The sequence below is a fragment of the Protopterus annectens genome, chromosome 3.part0 (assembly GCF_019279795.1).
Source record: "Protopterus annectens isolate FY-2018-M chromosome 3.part0, PAN1.0, whole genome shotgun sequence".
NCBI lineage: Eukaryota > Metazoa > Chordata > Ceratodontiformes > Protopteridae > Protopterus > Protopterus annectens.
The window spans coordinates 919,921,883-919,937,402 of NC_056731.1; the positions used below are offsets into that span (position 1 = coordinate 919,921,883).

General features: G+C 40.8%; 1 protein-coding gene across 1 annotated transcript in view; it reads right to left on the reverse strand.

Annotated features, from left to right (window-relative positions):
* The window catches only part of ROCK1 (Rho associated coiled-coil containing protein kinase 1), a 4,526,103-nt gene that overhangs the window by 984,036 nt on the left and 3,526,547 nt on the right, over nt 1–15,520 (reverse strand). Inside the window, exon 21 of the mRNA XM_044065727.1 lies at nt 3,326–3,429. Within this exon, the coding sequence (XP_043921662.1) occupies nt 3,326–3,429 (104 nt within the window). The remainder of the gene's footprint in view (nt 1–3,325; nt 3,430–15,520) is intronic.

A 15,520-nucleotide genomic window follows, 5' to 3' on the forward strand; every position in this document is an offset into this window, starting at 1 on the left:
GCAAAGGTTATAGACATATAAACCTTCTTACCCCATCTATACAGTGCCCTGGAATCTCTATCAGAAGGGGTAGGACTTTTGGCTGTACAAGCTTTAACACCCTTGGGACCCTGAGAAATAGTCTCAGGATCAGCAGCAGGATTTTTAAAAAGAAATTTGTGGGAGTCAGGAACCCTATAATATCTGTCTGGCTTACTAGGAGCCAGAGGCAGGGTATCAGGAGCCATGCTTGATTCCGAGAACACATCATCAACAATGTCTAATACAGGAGGTATTGCCAAAGGCCTATGATGAGGAAGAAGAAGGAAATCCCCAAGTCTCTTTTTGGATTCAGAGAAGTCCTGACTCGCCCAGTGAAAATGTTCCCTTAAAGTATGCAAAGTCTCTCCAAAAGAAAAATCCTCAGGAGGAGATGCAGATGGGATGGATTCCTCTGCATCAGAATCCTCATAGGGTGGAATAGAAAATTCATGTTCAGAAGAGGAATCAGAAGAAATGGAAACCTGATCTGAAGATTCATAATCAGTGCCTTGCCTAGGCCTCTTAGTGGGGTGGGGGGGGGGGGTGGGGGTTGGGAACCCCTGATCAAGGTAATTAAATCCTCAGCCATTTTGATCATTTGTTTTTTTAGGTATAGGGACCTGAGCACGTGGCTCGTGCGTCAGTTTTTTAGACATAAAAGTTGTTTTTGACCTTGTTTTTGCTGCTGGCGTCAGTTTAATGTAAAAATGTAGAGGCCTGAAAACACCCTCAGAAGCCGGTGCCTGCTCAGCGGCTCCGGACCCATCCAAGGGAGAGACATCCGCAGGTTCAATACTTTGCAAATCTCACGGCATACCGGACTCCAAATGGGTCTCGGTAGAGGCCTGCGACTCATAAGTAGCGGGTATCAGGGGCTGCGAAAGCGCCTCAATGAGTACCGGCGACTGGCTTAGGAGAAGCTTAGTCATTGGTTCTGGACCTCGATGGGCTGTCTCTGTCTTTTTCCTTAGGTTTTTTTGTGAACTCCGATAGTCGGATTGCTAACAGACAACATTTCAGGATAGTTAAAACTTGAACCAAAATATTTAGAAGCAAAAATATACCGACGCTTAATAGTGCATTGGTTAAATTTAGCACAAAACTGACAGCAAGGCACGTTGTGATCAGGGCCTAGGCAAGGAATACAGTACAAATTAAAATCCTTATGAGGTATTTGCTTCCCACAAGTAATGCAATTAACTTTGACTGACATCGGTAAGGAGCAAGAAAAAGCTTCCCCAATGGGTTCCTTAGCTTTAGTTTGAAAACTTCTGTTCTGAAACTCGAATATGAAAATTTCAGGAGTCGGCCGACCGGCACTTGCGAACTGCTTCTGCTTCGGGCACCGCGCGGCAAGAAAGACTGATTAAAATGGCATTGGCTGCATATTTTATACCCCTGACGTCATGGAAGAGGAGACAGCAACTGACACAGGATCCAAGACTTTGTTATTCAGGCCAACTGAGGGCAACCTGCCAGCAGATTACCCCAAATGCAATGACTGCAACAGTGAAACACGAAGAACATCACCATCCCCACGGTGAAGCATGGTGGTGGTTGCAGTATCATGCTTTGGGGTTGCTTTTCTTCAGCTGGAACTGTGGCTTTAATCAAGGTGGAGGGAATTATGAGCAGTTCCAAATACCTATCATTTTTGGACTAAAACCTTCAGGCATCTGCTAGAAAGATGAAGAGGTATTTTACCTTTCAACACAACAATGACCCCAAGCATACATCCAAATAAAAAAAAAATGACTTCACCAGAAGAAAATTAAAGTTTTGGAATGGCCCAGCCAGAACCAAGACTTAACTCCAATAGAAAATCTTTGGGGTGACCTTAAGAGGGCTGTGCACAAGAGATGCCCTCGCAATCTGACAGATACGGAGCGTTATGCAAGGAAGAGTGGGCAAATATTGCCAAGTCAAGATGTGCCATGCTGACAGACTCCTACCCTAGAAGACTGAATGCTGTTAATTAAATCAAAAGGTGCTTCAACAAAGTATTAGTTTAAGGGTGTGCACTTATGCAACCAGCTTATTGCACTTTTTTTAGTTTTAATATTTTTTCCCTAAGACATTTGCTTGTTCTTCAGTTGAATTGTACAGGTCATATGTCACATTAAAGGTGGGAAAAGTGTTGAAATGATTTATTGTGGTCTCATTTTTTTATATGACAAAAAAATGGCATTTTAACAGGGGTGTTTACACTTTTTATATACACTGTAGTTGTTAATTACACTATTAACAATTCTACCTCCTAGCAAGGAACCAAACTACTCTCCAAATTCACAATCTTGTGCCCAGTGTCTCAGATCAGCCACATATGCATCAATGCAAATGACTGACACAGAGCAGATCTCTAAAGTATACCTGGAATTTAGTTTTCATTACTGCCAAATTGCTTTTTTTCTTCTTCATTTAGAGTAAAATTAGCAGAAGTGTTAAGCATCTTGATTGCTTCCTCACTTTCAATATGGAGAAAGATGGTGCACCTGACTTTCTTGAGGCCATATGTAGTGAGATAGTGAGATGTAGCTCAAATCTCTGGGTACAGGACTTCAAACTTTATTTCAGGTTTCTCAGCAGTTTCACATCAGTAAAAGGTTGAATTACTGTTACTCCAAACCAAAAACTGATAAGCCTACAGAAAACCGAGGAGGTGGTTATTTGAACACAACTGGATTAAACTATGCATTTTCACAATTTTGAGATCTAGAAGCTAATTGCTTGAGGAAAATTAATATTTTGAGGTGGACTGTTTATGAAATTAAAAAATTAGAGCTTATTCTGCTATCAACTTCTATATACTTACCAGTAAAAACAAATTACATCCAAGGTAGAGAACACAGTATGCGCAGCTACTGCCTGTGCAATTAAAAATTAAAATGATCATTTCCACCATTCTGAAGAAACTGTAAAGTGTGGTTTTGCTTCTGACACCATTACATCTTTCAGACTCAAATTCTGATATATGCATTAACAGTACCAGACAGCACTGTAAGCATAAGGCCTTAGCAAAGGCATAAGAAAGATAAGCTTCTAAATCAATGATTTACTTAAAAGGGAGGGTTACATGACTCGCATACAAATATATAACTAGTTATTAAAGGTACAGTTTAAAGTATATGTGATAAAGTGGAAATTAACTGAACGATGGCATTCTTAGCTGAAAATGTAACCCACAGAACAGGCCCAAGAATTCTGCATCACAGATAAGATTGCTGAACTAAGCAATAACAAACAGCGCATATGCTTAGAAAAAAGAGCATTAGAGAGAGCATGTCATGCCTCATACATGCCATACCTTTCACTCTGTAGGTCATGGACTTTCTTCTGGAGTTCTTGAAAAGATTTACTTCTTTCCTCATTCTCTTCTTTAAGCTCTTTAACCTGAGTCTTGTACAGTGTCTAAATGACAAAAAAGTTAAGCATTACATTCCCATGCAGATATAAAAGAAGGAGGGTGGCAAACAAACAATGCAAGAAAATGCTATAAAAATGCTACAACTGCTTGGCCTGGACAAGCGAAGGCCAGAAGAAACATCATTCTGAAAGACTACACACAACTGGAGTGTTGGAGGTACAGAGCATTAAGAAGATTACTAAAAGGAAAGAGTTAACCTGGTTTGCAAAATTATATATATATATATATATATATATATATATACATATATATATATATATATATATATATATACATATATATAGATATATATAGATATATATATAAATAAATATATATAAATATATATATATATATATATATATATATATAGATATATATATATATTTATATATATTGATATATTCACACAAACACACACACACACACATATATATATATACACATATATATATATATGTATATATATATATATATATATATATATATATATATATATATATATATATATATAAAATCAAGAATTTTGAAACACCACTGATACAGAAAACAAATTACTTCAAAGATACACGGGTATTCAATATTAGCTGACCCTCAAGAAAGCACTCTAAATTATACAACAAATGGGAACATCATTTTGTGCCTTCTCATCTGATTCTGTTTAGGAAAAAAACTTCCACACTTAGGACAGCCTGTTGCCTTTGGACCACACGACATCTTTAAGTCAAGGTAAGGGGAGGCATTTCCAAATTAACCCCACCTCCAACTTATGATTGCATAATAAAATATACCAAGTGACACAAATCTGTATGTGTACAACTGGTTTGTCTTAATTCAACATGCTCTCTCCTGTAGACGGAACAATTGAGCATAGACTTAAGCAGTAATCCAAACAGAAAGAGCCTGAAAGGCATGAAGACTCAAAGGCAAAATGTCTGGGAATACCACCCTTGACAACTATACTACACTACTGAAATGAAGTCCAAAGTATACTGCATAGTAAATTCTGTGCCACTCTTTGGGCAACAATGGTGAAAACATGACAGCTCATCTGAAGCACATTTGTATAGCAACTGCAAATCAATTCTTCCTCAAGGTTAAAGAAGTGAACAATCCAACTTCCAATTTTCATGGACTCAACAAAAGGGGAACATGAACGCTCAGGAAACAGAAGATGCCCTGTCCAGTTTTCATTTTCTGGCAGAAGGATAGGAAGATGAATAAAATGAAGGATCAGCAGATTCTGGATCACCTTACAGTGTGTAATGTGATTAATCTAGACAGATCTGGTCATGATTTAAATGCTTCTGCCAACATAAATATTTACTACTTTTAAATGATGCAGCCCTTAGTGTATTCCAATACTGTTTCACATATTCCCTTTCTGCAATTTTCCTTAGTTTCATATTACAAGGTAATCTTAGTCTGTATGGTTGATTCATAATCCTCCTTTCTTGACAGTTTGTCCATACATTTAATCTACACAGTGACATAAAAACATGTTTTTAGTTTATTAGCTAATCTCTGTGGAGGCCCTACTCTGCAGGTCAACAAATGGGACCATCATTTTCATCTCTCTCCAGTTCAACATTTCTTCCTCAGAAGATCTTACATTAAGAAGCAACTGTGCCCTCCAATGGCACATGTCGTATAGTCATGCATCTCACCTAGTTCCTCTGCCTGTCAATTCTACCCCAACCACTGAAAATATCAATATATGCAAAGAAAAGAAACCAACACTGCAACAAGGATATAAGTATACACTTGTCTGACTTACACAACTCCACGTGTAACTAAAAAATACAGAAACCCTTCTAAGTACAGAGAGATGGAGGGAGTACAACCAAATCCAACATGGAAGGCCCTCTTCAAAGACGCACAGATATTTAAGAATTATCAGTTAAGTCTGATAAAAGGGACAATTCTTAAGTTGCCCTACGATTAATTAAAAAAAAACACAAGAACAGCAGTTTCTCCTAGGAACAAGAAACAAGACGTAAACCAAGGCAAAGGCTTAGAAAGTTGACAACACGCTATTTAAAAAAAAAAACAAGGAATGGTCCTGGGTAAAGGCATGAAATGATAGAGCCAAATAAGTCGAGATACCTGGGCATATGGTTGCTGGATAAACTTTCAGGTGTGATTGAGATTCCTTGCATTTATTTATTTATTTATTTTGCATTTGTTAACTGGGATAGTCCACTGGACACAGGTCCATTTTCAGTGGAAGCCCAGGGAGAAAAGCTCCACACACATGAATAATGTAACAAAAAAAAAAAAAAAAAACTACAAAGTTTACAATGTATATTTAGATACAAAATGAAGTGAGTCTTAATAGTAGTACATTCATACACAGCAGTCACAATTACTGAAAGAGAAATCTTACAGTAATAGTTTCATTAGTCTAAAGAGATATATATAATGACCTCAATCATTGCTGGAGGGAGTCATATGTGTAAACCAACAACTTCTTAAAGGTTATTGGGGTCTAAACCATAGCAATCTATTTTATTATATTGTATGTATTTCTACAGTAATAGAATATAGACCTATCTGTTCCTCTTGAAGTGTGAGATATTTAAGGTGGTGCATGGTCTAACATAGTGGAGGGTCTAGCCTGCTGAAGTGCAAGAGCATAGCCAGTTACTAGTGAGATGCAGTTTTAATGCTTTTTTGAACTGTATGAAGGATGTCATAGCAGTTATGTTACAGTGTAGAGCATTCCATATTTTGGATACATAATTAGAAAAAGAGGGCATAACCTGATATTTGACTTAGTTACTGTGAGAATAAAAGTTTGTTACTGGAGTGAAGAATTCTGTTATTGGTGTGGAGGCGAAGTAAGCTTTGCAATGCAGGGTTTTTTCTGGTTGATATAAAATTTTATGGGCCAAAGAGAGTTGGTTGTAGTGCAGGAGTTGAAGAACTTCCAGCCAGTTGAGCAGCTTCAAAGATGAGCAGTGGTGATATCTAAATGGGGAGTCAGAGGCAAATCTAGCTATTTTGTTATAGCAGGAGTCAAGCTAAGCTAGGTCTGCTTTTCTAAGGTTGGTGAAAATAGGTGAGGCATAGAGGAGGGTAGAAATAAGGTGAGTGTGAGATATAGCATCTTCTGTTTGTTGGGTAAGGAATTGTCTACTTCTGTAGAGGGTACTTAGTTTTTTGAGGGGGAAATGTAATAAAATTCTTACAAAAATGGGAAATGTTGCACTTAAAACTTGATCAGAGGGGTCAGGTCTCTGCCGTTTATTCTCTCACAAATTCTAAACACAGAACAAGCTTTCTTTAATCCCCTGCCATTAAACTGCATACATCTTCTACAGAAATGACTGCATTTCATCTGGACTGAAGAGCATTCCACAAGCAGGATGGGAACATGAAATTACTGCCAAAATAAAAGGTACGTTTGGAAACTCTGGATTTACAGAGACATAGTTTTAAAAATATACTTTTGCAGCCTGTGCGACTGGTGTAGAGGGCCAGAGCCCACACTATGGCCCAGGCACCCCTGGTTTGACTAATGTCATCTAGCTCTTGAAAACACGGGAAAGGGAGGAGGATGAGCAACATTTTTCAGAGGTTGGGGGACAGGGTGTATGCCCATGGCATAGGCATTTAGGCTGCATATCCCTTGTGGAATCCAGGGAAACAGCCATGGTGCTTCTGTGGGTAAGTGAGGCAACTTGCTGATGCTCAATCCCCCTGAGGAAGTAAGGGGCCACAATGGTCCTGATACCCACTGCATGGGTTGCTTTTAAGTAGGTGGCAAGGCTGTGGGACAAAACTCGAACCACCACTGATGGCTGCCTTAATGACTCCTCCAAGTTGGCCCTCACACTGGTGGTACACAGAATGAGTGAGTCAGCTTGCCAGTAGGCAGCGGTTGATTAGCAGACAGTAGGTGCAAAGTATTCTTAAAAATACTAGCTTTATGTGGTAAAGCCTTACCCATCCTGTTGGAAGGACATGCTAATGGAACAGGTGGGAAATTCTAGGGCTCTAGTTCTGCTTTCCTGGTGCCACTCATCGGGAAATGTTGTTGTTGTTGTGTCTTTCGGCTTTTCCCAGTTAGGGGTCGCCACAGCTGAACTCCGGTCCGCTAATGATTGGTAGTTGATTTTTACGTGCCGAGTTACCAGCCGTGACGCACAACCTTCAACGAAGGTACGCCCATTCACGCATGTCTCCACGCAGAAGACGCTCTAGCTGAGAATCGAACCGGACAGCATCTTACTGTGAGGCGACAACGCTACCGCAGCATCACCACTGCGGATACATGTATTAAAACTGTGGTAAACACTATGGCAGCCAAACTTAAGAAACCATTTAAGAACAAAGCTAGTATGCACTAGACCACTAAATTAATACCCTTCTGGGAAAACAAGAGTGATATACAATGAAAATGGTTTTGACAACAAATGGAAAAAGAAGGCAAATTGAAAGATTAGCATCAGCTATGTGGTAAGATGGTCTACCAACCTGGACAAAGATCTGACACATTTGGTCCACTGAAAAGACAGCTAATAATCTAAGGTTCAATAGAGGAAGCCAATACATTTAGAAATCAGAGGGGAACCAATGCACTCAAGCCAAGAGTAATCGACTGGGTGATTAAGGTGACACTCAAGTTCTATAAAAAAACACTGATTGGACAGGCATTCTAGTCTCTATTAGAGTTTAAGGAGATTTACAAAGATAAATTAAAAGAAAACCAAAGTTATTGGATGTGCAATTTATGATGTAGGAACTAAAGCAGAGCTCTGCTATGAAGTCCCACAGCTTTCGCATTTTTACCAAGAAATGCCTTCATTGTTACTTAAATATTTCCACTAGGCTTCAAAAAATATTAATAGGTACAAATTAAGGACTTTAGAGATGTGGAAGCGGAGGTGGGGGGCAGGGGAGACTGGCTGCTAACCTTTTGCGCTTATTCGTGGTTAGGTCAATTTAAAGTGGAGATTCTAAACATGCTAAGTGTAGTATTTGGGGGAGAGATGCTCAAATGCAAATGCAGCTAGAATTGCATTTCCTAAGGGACTGACTAGAAATGTCCATTTGCATATGTAGAACTGTTATTTAACCTACCTTTTCCTGTTAATTAATAAAGTTACTAACAAAAAAAAGGAAATCTCAGAATATCTGAGGAAAAATTATATCGGTTTTAGAAGAAGCAGAGGAAAGGACAATGAATAGAGCACAAAGTCAGAAATGTATAAGTGGATGTCACAGTACCAACACCTACATATGGAAGATAAGGGAGGTAAGAGGGAATACTTGCATAGGGTAAGTTCTTTATTACGATGGACAGCTGATCTCCTCCTTCCCCCTCCCAAACAGCATAAGGGCAGACACGGGGTAGAAGGAGTGGCATGATTAATTAGTCTATCACCAGTACAGTTCTAAGAACAATGTCTGTATCGGCCTTAAAAGGGTATCTTGGCGTATAAAAAGACTAGATTTTATCAAATGTTGCTTAACCATGTTTTGGAAGTTGTAAAATTAAGAAATATAAGATGTGTGTGTGTACTACACTGAAGTTTGTTTCTAGACTACTTACCAATAAATGCTAACTTGCAAATAGAGCAAGAGACAAAAAGTGAACAAGTGGCTAAGACCTCAACATAAAAAAAAAAAAAAAAAAAAAAAAAAGAAAAGAAAACAGTGGACGACAGAAAAGGATCATAAAAAAATACAGAAAAAAGAAGTTATGTACTCATCATAACACTCTCTGTGCTGTCCATTTTAATTCTTCCTCAACCTGTGGGTTCGGATCTGAACCTTGGATATGACTCAACCACTTCCATAGCTTAGGATCAGACTCTCAAGCTCCTCTTTTACCCATAATGCCCATGTCTCCCAGATTATCTCAGATCAACTTCGCTGCAACTAAATACGCATAATACATACATGAATATACATAGAAAATTATCATAAGATAGGAAGGCGATAAAATCAGGAGCTCAAAAGGAACAGTGGTTCCTGAAACACCTCTGTAAATTTTCCCAGAAAGGACAGTGGGATGGAGGGATGGAAAAGGGAAGGTTGAGGAAGAATGAAAATGGACAACACAGATGGAACGTTACGGTGCGTACATAACTTCTTTATCTGATGATGTCATTTTCATTCGTTCCTCAACCTGTGAGACAGAGTCCCCAGCTACATATCGCTTGTGTGACTTTCATGGAAGGATATTCCGGAGCACCACAGAGCCAAAGAATGCTCTATTTCTGGAAACAAATGTTCAACTTGCAAAGTGAAGCGTGAAGCAAAAGTATGAGTATTTGACCAGGAGGCACAAATATCAATAGGTACACGACCAAAAAGCTGCTGAGGTGGACAATAACCTAGTAGAATGTGCTTTCACATGTCCAGGAGGCATGATACCGTTTGCAGAATAAACAAAAGAAATGCAATCTGTAATCCATTTAGCTAAGGATACTTTAGATACAGGTTTCCCCAATTTTGCTTTCGAAAAGGAAACTGGTCAGATTTTCTGAAGGCCTTTTTTCTGTCTAAATAAAAATGTAACTATGTATATCCAACAGGTGGAGAGTATATTCACCCTTGTTCTTGAAATTAGAAAAAGAATACAGGAAGATTGACTTATACTGTTTTCAGAGGCAACTTTAGGTAACAAAGACAGATTTCTACGTAGGGTGACTAGGTCTTTATGAAAATTAAAATAAGGTGGTTTGGAAGAGTGCTTGCAATTCTGAAATTCTCCTAGCTGAAGTTAAAGCCACCAAGAATAAGGCCTTCCATGATAAGAATTTGAGATCTACTTTGGCAGAAGGTTCAAAAGGACAGTGGACTAGAGCCTGTAAGACCCTAGTAAGATCCCACGGAGGAGTGGAGTCTTTAACCAGAGGCCTAAGGAATAAGGTACCTCTGAGAAAGGTCTTACATAACTTAGAGGAAGTCAAAGATGAAGAACTTTCACCTATGTGGTAATTAGGTATGGTTGCTAACTGGACTTTGACAGTGGAGTAGCTTGCTCCATCCTGAAAAACAGAAGCAAACAAGTCAAGAACTGCTGGGATGGGGGCAGTAAAAGGATACATATGTTTTTTGGCAAGCCCAAACAGACAATTTTTCCCACTTGCAATTGTAAATTTTTCTGGTGGAGGCATTATGTGAACATACCAGAATTTCTTTAACTAGAGTGGAAAGCCTGAAAAGTCTAGCTGTCATCATAACTGGAGAAACCATGCGGTCAATTTGATGCCTGTCAAATCCGGGTGAGTTGGCCCTTAAGGACGAGAAAAGAGGTCTGGACTTGGGTCTAGCGTACAGGGAGGACGTATCAGGTGAGACCTAAGAAAGGGGAACCAAACCTGTCAAGGCCAGATGGATCACTTTGCTCTTCAAACTCTGGGCTTTCTGGAGAAATTTGGGAATGAGAAGTAGTGGAGAATAAGCATAAAGGAGAACAGAGGACCAAGCATGAAATATTAGCATCTCTTGATGAATGGCCCTGAGGAGGGATCAGGGCAAAGAACCTGCTGCATCTGTACCTGGAATGGGATGCTAATAGATTGCAGTGAGTTTGACTCCATTTGAAAGAAGATCATGTTTGCCACAGACTGGTTTAGAGACCACTTGTGGGGGCATCAGAAAAGTTCCACCGAGCCTGTCCGCTATGATGCTGGATTTCCCCAGAATGTGCATTGCTACTAGAAAGTGGTTGGAGGAGATAGCCCATTGCCAAACTCTCACTGGTTCGTGACAGAGGGGATGTGATCTGGTTCCCTCTTATTTGTTGACGTACCACACTATGGACATGTTGTCTGAACTGCAACGGTCCCTGGAGGAAGAAAGCTCTGTAACGCCTGCAATGCTAGAAACGCCACTCTCATCTCCAAGGCATTTATATGCAGATTGGTCTCGTATTGACCACATACATTGAACAGCTCGTCCCAAGTAATGCCCCCCCCCCCAAACTGGGCTGCATCTGTGGTCAACGTGGTGATGGGAGGAGGAAAAATAAATGGGCATCCTTCTTCGACTTCCTTCAAGTGAAACCACCATGACAGGGAGTCTTTGCACACCTGAGATTGCTTGATGGGATGATTCTGAGCTGTGCAGGGACCACTGTACTGCTAGAGTCCACTAAAGAATCCTCATGTGAGGTGAGTCCAGCTGTAAGAATTAACTTTATGGTGGCAGTGATCAATCCTACTGCTTTGAGAACTAAATCTCCAGGTGGTAAAGCGATGGCTAAGGTTTACCTGAGATGTACTCTCAAGGACAGAATTCTGTTTGAAGGTAAGAGGGCTAAGCAGTTCAGTATGTCTAGACATTCTCTTATACAATCTATGACATGAACTGGTTGTAATTGAGACTTTTTGGGATTTATTGTGATCCCTAAAGTATTCACTAGGTGACGCAGATAATCCCTGGTTTGAAGGAGCAGATGCCTGGTTGAAATGGTCAGGAACCAGTCATCTAGGTAAGGAAACAGTCTTAATCTGTGCAGTCTCAGGTGAGCCAGTACTACTGCCATGCATTTGAACACTCTGGGGGGGGGGGTTTGTAGTGAGACTGTACAGTTTTGTACCTACCATAAATGTAGCTGTTCGAGTGTTCACACTGCTGGAGTCATCACACTTGGGTTATCTGCCGTCAGGGGGTCCCGCAGTAAGCCCGAATTCCAAAGTCTTGGTCCGGCGTCGGTTGCTGTCACTTCTTCCATGTCATCAGTGCGACAGGGGTATAAAAGAGGCAGCCAACGCCATTTTCTTCAGTTTTTCTTGCCCCAGATGTCAGGTGCCCCCAAATAGGAAAGCAATACATAATCCTAAGTAAATTACATAAGTAGAAAACAATAGCTGTAGCTGTAAGCAAATACACCATATAGAAATACATCTTAGAGATTGTATAAACAGGGAGCTATAGATAAAATCCAGGTAAGAAGAGGGGAAGGTGGGAGGGTAACCTGGACTGCAGCAGTGTGAACACTCGAACATCTACATTTATGGTAGGTACAAAACTGTACTATGTTCGTGTTACACTGCTGCAGTCATCACACTTGGGTTGAATCCCAAAGCTAAGGCTGGGCGGTTGGTACTGAACAGGGTTTGGAGAAGCTAGCAGGCCCTGCAAAACTGCAGTGGCAAAGCCAGCTCTGGTTTTTGAGTATAGAGGTAAGTGGTAGTGCTTGGTGAAGGTGTGCACTGAACTCCAAGTTGCAGCTTCCAAAATATCCTTGGTTGGTACCCCTCTGAGGAAGGCTGCTGATGTTGCTGTAGCCCTGGTGGAATGAGGCCTAATGTTACCAGGTACAGGTTTCACATGGTGTGTGTAGAAGAAACGGATACAATGTCCTATCCATTTTGAAATGGTCTGTTTTGATATAGGCTTTCCTTGAGATCCTGCAGCATAGGATACAAAGAGCTGATCAGATTTTCTGAAAACCTTTGTTTTATCCAAGTAGAAAAGTAATTGCCTGTGAATGTCCAAAGAGTGTAAGAGCCTTTCCCCTTTATTCTGGGGGTTTGGATAAAAGGTGGGTAAATGAATGGTTTGGTTTAGAGCCACACTGGATACTACCTTTGGCATAAAGGAAGGGTTAGTTCGTAAACAGACTCTGTCTTGATGAAAAATGATGAAAGGCTCCACTGCCATTAGGGCCTGTAGCTCTGAGACTCTTCGTGCTGAAGTTATTGTTAGCAGCAGGGCAGTTTTCCATGATAAAAATTGTAAATCAGCTGAAAAAGCTGGCTCGAAGGACGGTAGTGTAAGTTTTTCCAAAACAAAATTGAGGTCCCAAGTTGATGTTGGTGCTCTTCGGGCGGTCTTATGTTCTTAGCCCCTCTGAGGTACTGTCTTAATAATGGATGTGAAAAATAGGAGGGTCTGTGTTGTAATGAGCTGAAATAGCTGAAGCGTGGATCTTTATAGATGAAAAAGAAAGGCCTTTGTGCAACATCCCAGTTAAATATTGCAGAATCTGAGGAATATTTGGGACAAGAGGATTTTGGCCTTTAGCCTGATCTTTTCCATTTGTCTGAGTAGGCTTTCCTGGTGCTGGGTCTCCTGGCCTCCAGAATGACATCCATAACAGCTGTAGAGAGAAGTGTTGACTGATTGTTTAGATAATCTGCCATGCAGCCAGATTTAAAGTCTTGAGCTGGCTGTGTAGAATCTGATTATTTTGCTGAGTCAGCAGGTGAGGAATTTGAGGTAAAATCCATGGTGGGCCTTGAGCCATGTTCCTTAATATTGGATACCAGTGTTGGCGTGGCCAGTCTGAAGCAATGAGTATCATTTGTGGCCTCACTAATCTGGCTTTTAGCAGCACCTTTGCCAGAAGAGGCAGTGGAGGAAAGGCAAACACTGTTAGTGTTTTCCAACTGAATGAGAGGACGTCCACTTTCCAAGCTAGTGTGTGGTATGTCCTTGTGCAAATCTTTCGCAGTTGGTAGCTTTGGGGGGAGGCAAACAGATCTATGTCTGGGCTCCCCCATTTTTGAGTTATCATTGTGAATACCTGTGGGTCTAGTTTCCACTCGTGAGGATCCATGACATTTCTGCTTAGTTTGTCTGCCAATGTATTTTTCTTTCCTGGCAGTAATTGTGCTTGTAGTTGAACTTGGTAGGTCAGTGCTGTGCTCCACAAAGTCATTGCTTGCCTGCATAGGGGATAGGAATGTGTGCCCCCTTGTTTGTTTATGTACCACATCACTGTGGTGTTGTCCGTCTTTATTAGAAGTTGTCCTGGATGTAGGAGGTCCTTGAAAGCTGTTAGGGCATTTTGTACAGCTAGCATCTCTTTTTGATTGATGTGGAGATGCATTTGATCTGCAGACCATTTGCCCTGAATACACTGTCCTGCCATGTGTGCTCCCCAGGTGTAATCCGATGCATCTGTTGTCATTGTTTGCCTGGCTGTGGGCAAAGTGAAAGGCTGACCCTTGTTGATGTGGCATGCCTGAGCCCACAATAGAAACTCCTGTTGAAGGCAGGGAATTAGTGGTATTACTGTTTCCAAGCTGTGGCTGTGTTGAGTCCGTACGCTTTTCAGGTACCATTGTAATTTCCTCATATGCAGTTTGGCATATGGTATTAGTAGTATGCAAGATGCCATGAATCCCAAGGCCTTCAGAATTTTTCTTGCAGGGAGTTGGGTTTTTGTTGCCATCATTCTGAAGTATTGAGTCAGTTGTCCTTGCTTGTCTGGCGTGAGATAAGCCATCTGGGCCGTTGTATTTAAGCTGGCACCCAGGAATATTATGTCTTGTGAGGGCACTAGTTTTGACTTTCGTTTACTGTGTACCCTAGGCAGCTTAGTAGTTTTTTTACAAACGCCATATGTTTTAAAAGAATGTCCTTGCTGTCTGCTTGAATAAGGCAGTCGTCCAGGTATGGATATATTTGGATTCCTCTTTGTCTGCAGTATGCAATTACTGGTGCCAGGCATTTTGTGAAGACCCTGGGTGCAATAGATAAGCTGAAGGGCAGTGCAGAGAATTGGTAATGAGTTGTACCTGCTATAAATCGGAGATATCTTCTGCAATTTTGTCTGACAGGAACATGCAGGTATGCCTCCTTGAGGTCCAACGTTACTGGCCAAGCCTTCTTGCCCAGCATGGGAAGAAGTTGCTGTAGTGTGAGCATCTTGAATTTGGGTACTTCCAGGTATGTGTTTAGAACTGAAAGGTCCAGAATGGGTCTCCAGGCTTTGTCCTTTCGGGAAACCAGAAAGAGTCTTGAATAAAATCCTTGTCCTTGCTCCTGTGTAGGAACCTGTTGAATGGCTCTCATGTCCATGAGTGCTGTAATTTGTCTTTGTGCCTCTGCCCGTTGATTTGATGGCAGGTTTGGCATTCCTTTTATCCTTGGTAAAGTGTGAAAGTGGAACCTGTATCCTTGAGTTACAATATTTAGATCCCATTTGTCTTTTGTGATGATGTGCCAATTGTCTGCATAAAGTGCAAGTTTTCCTCCCAAGGGAGCTGCCAAGAGTGATTTGCTTGGCAGTCTGAGGGGTAAGTCATTGTGATTGTCTTCTGATAGTCTGAGACCTGTCTTCTCCTCCTTTCTGGGTTGTGGCACCCCATTGTCGTGGCTTGTAAGAGACTTGTGGCTGACCTCTGC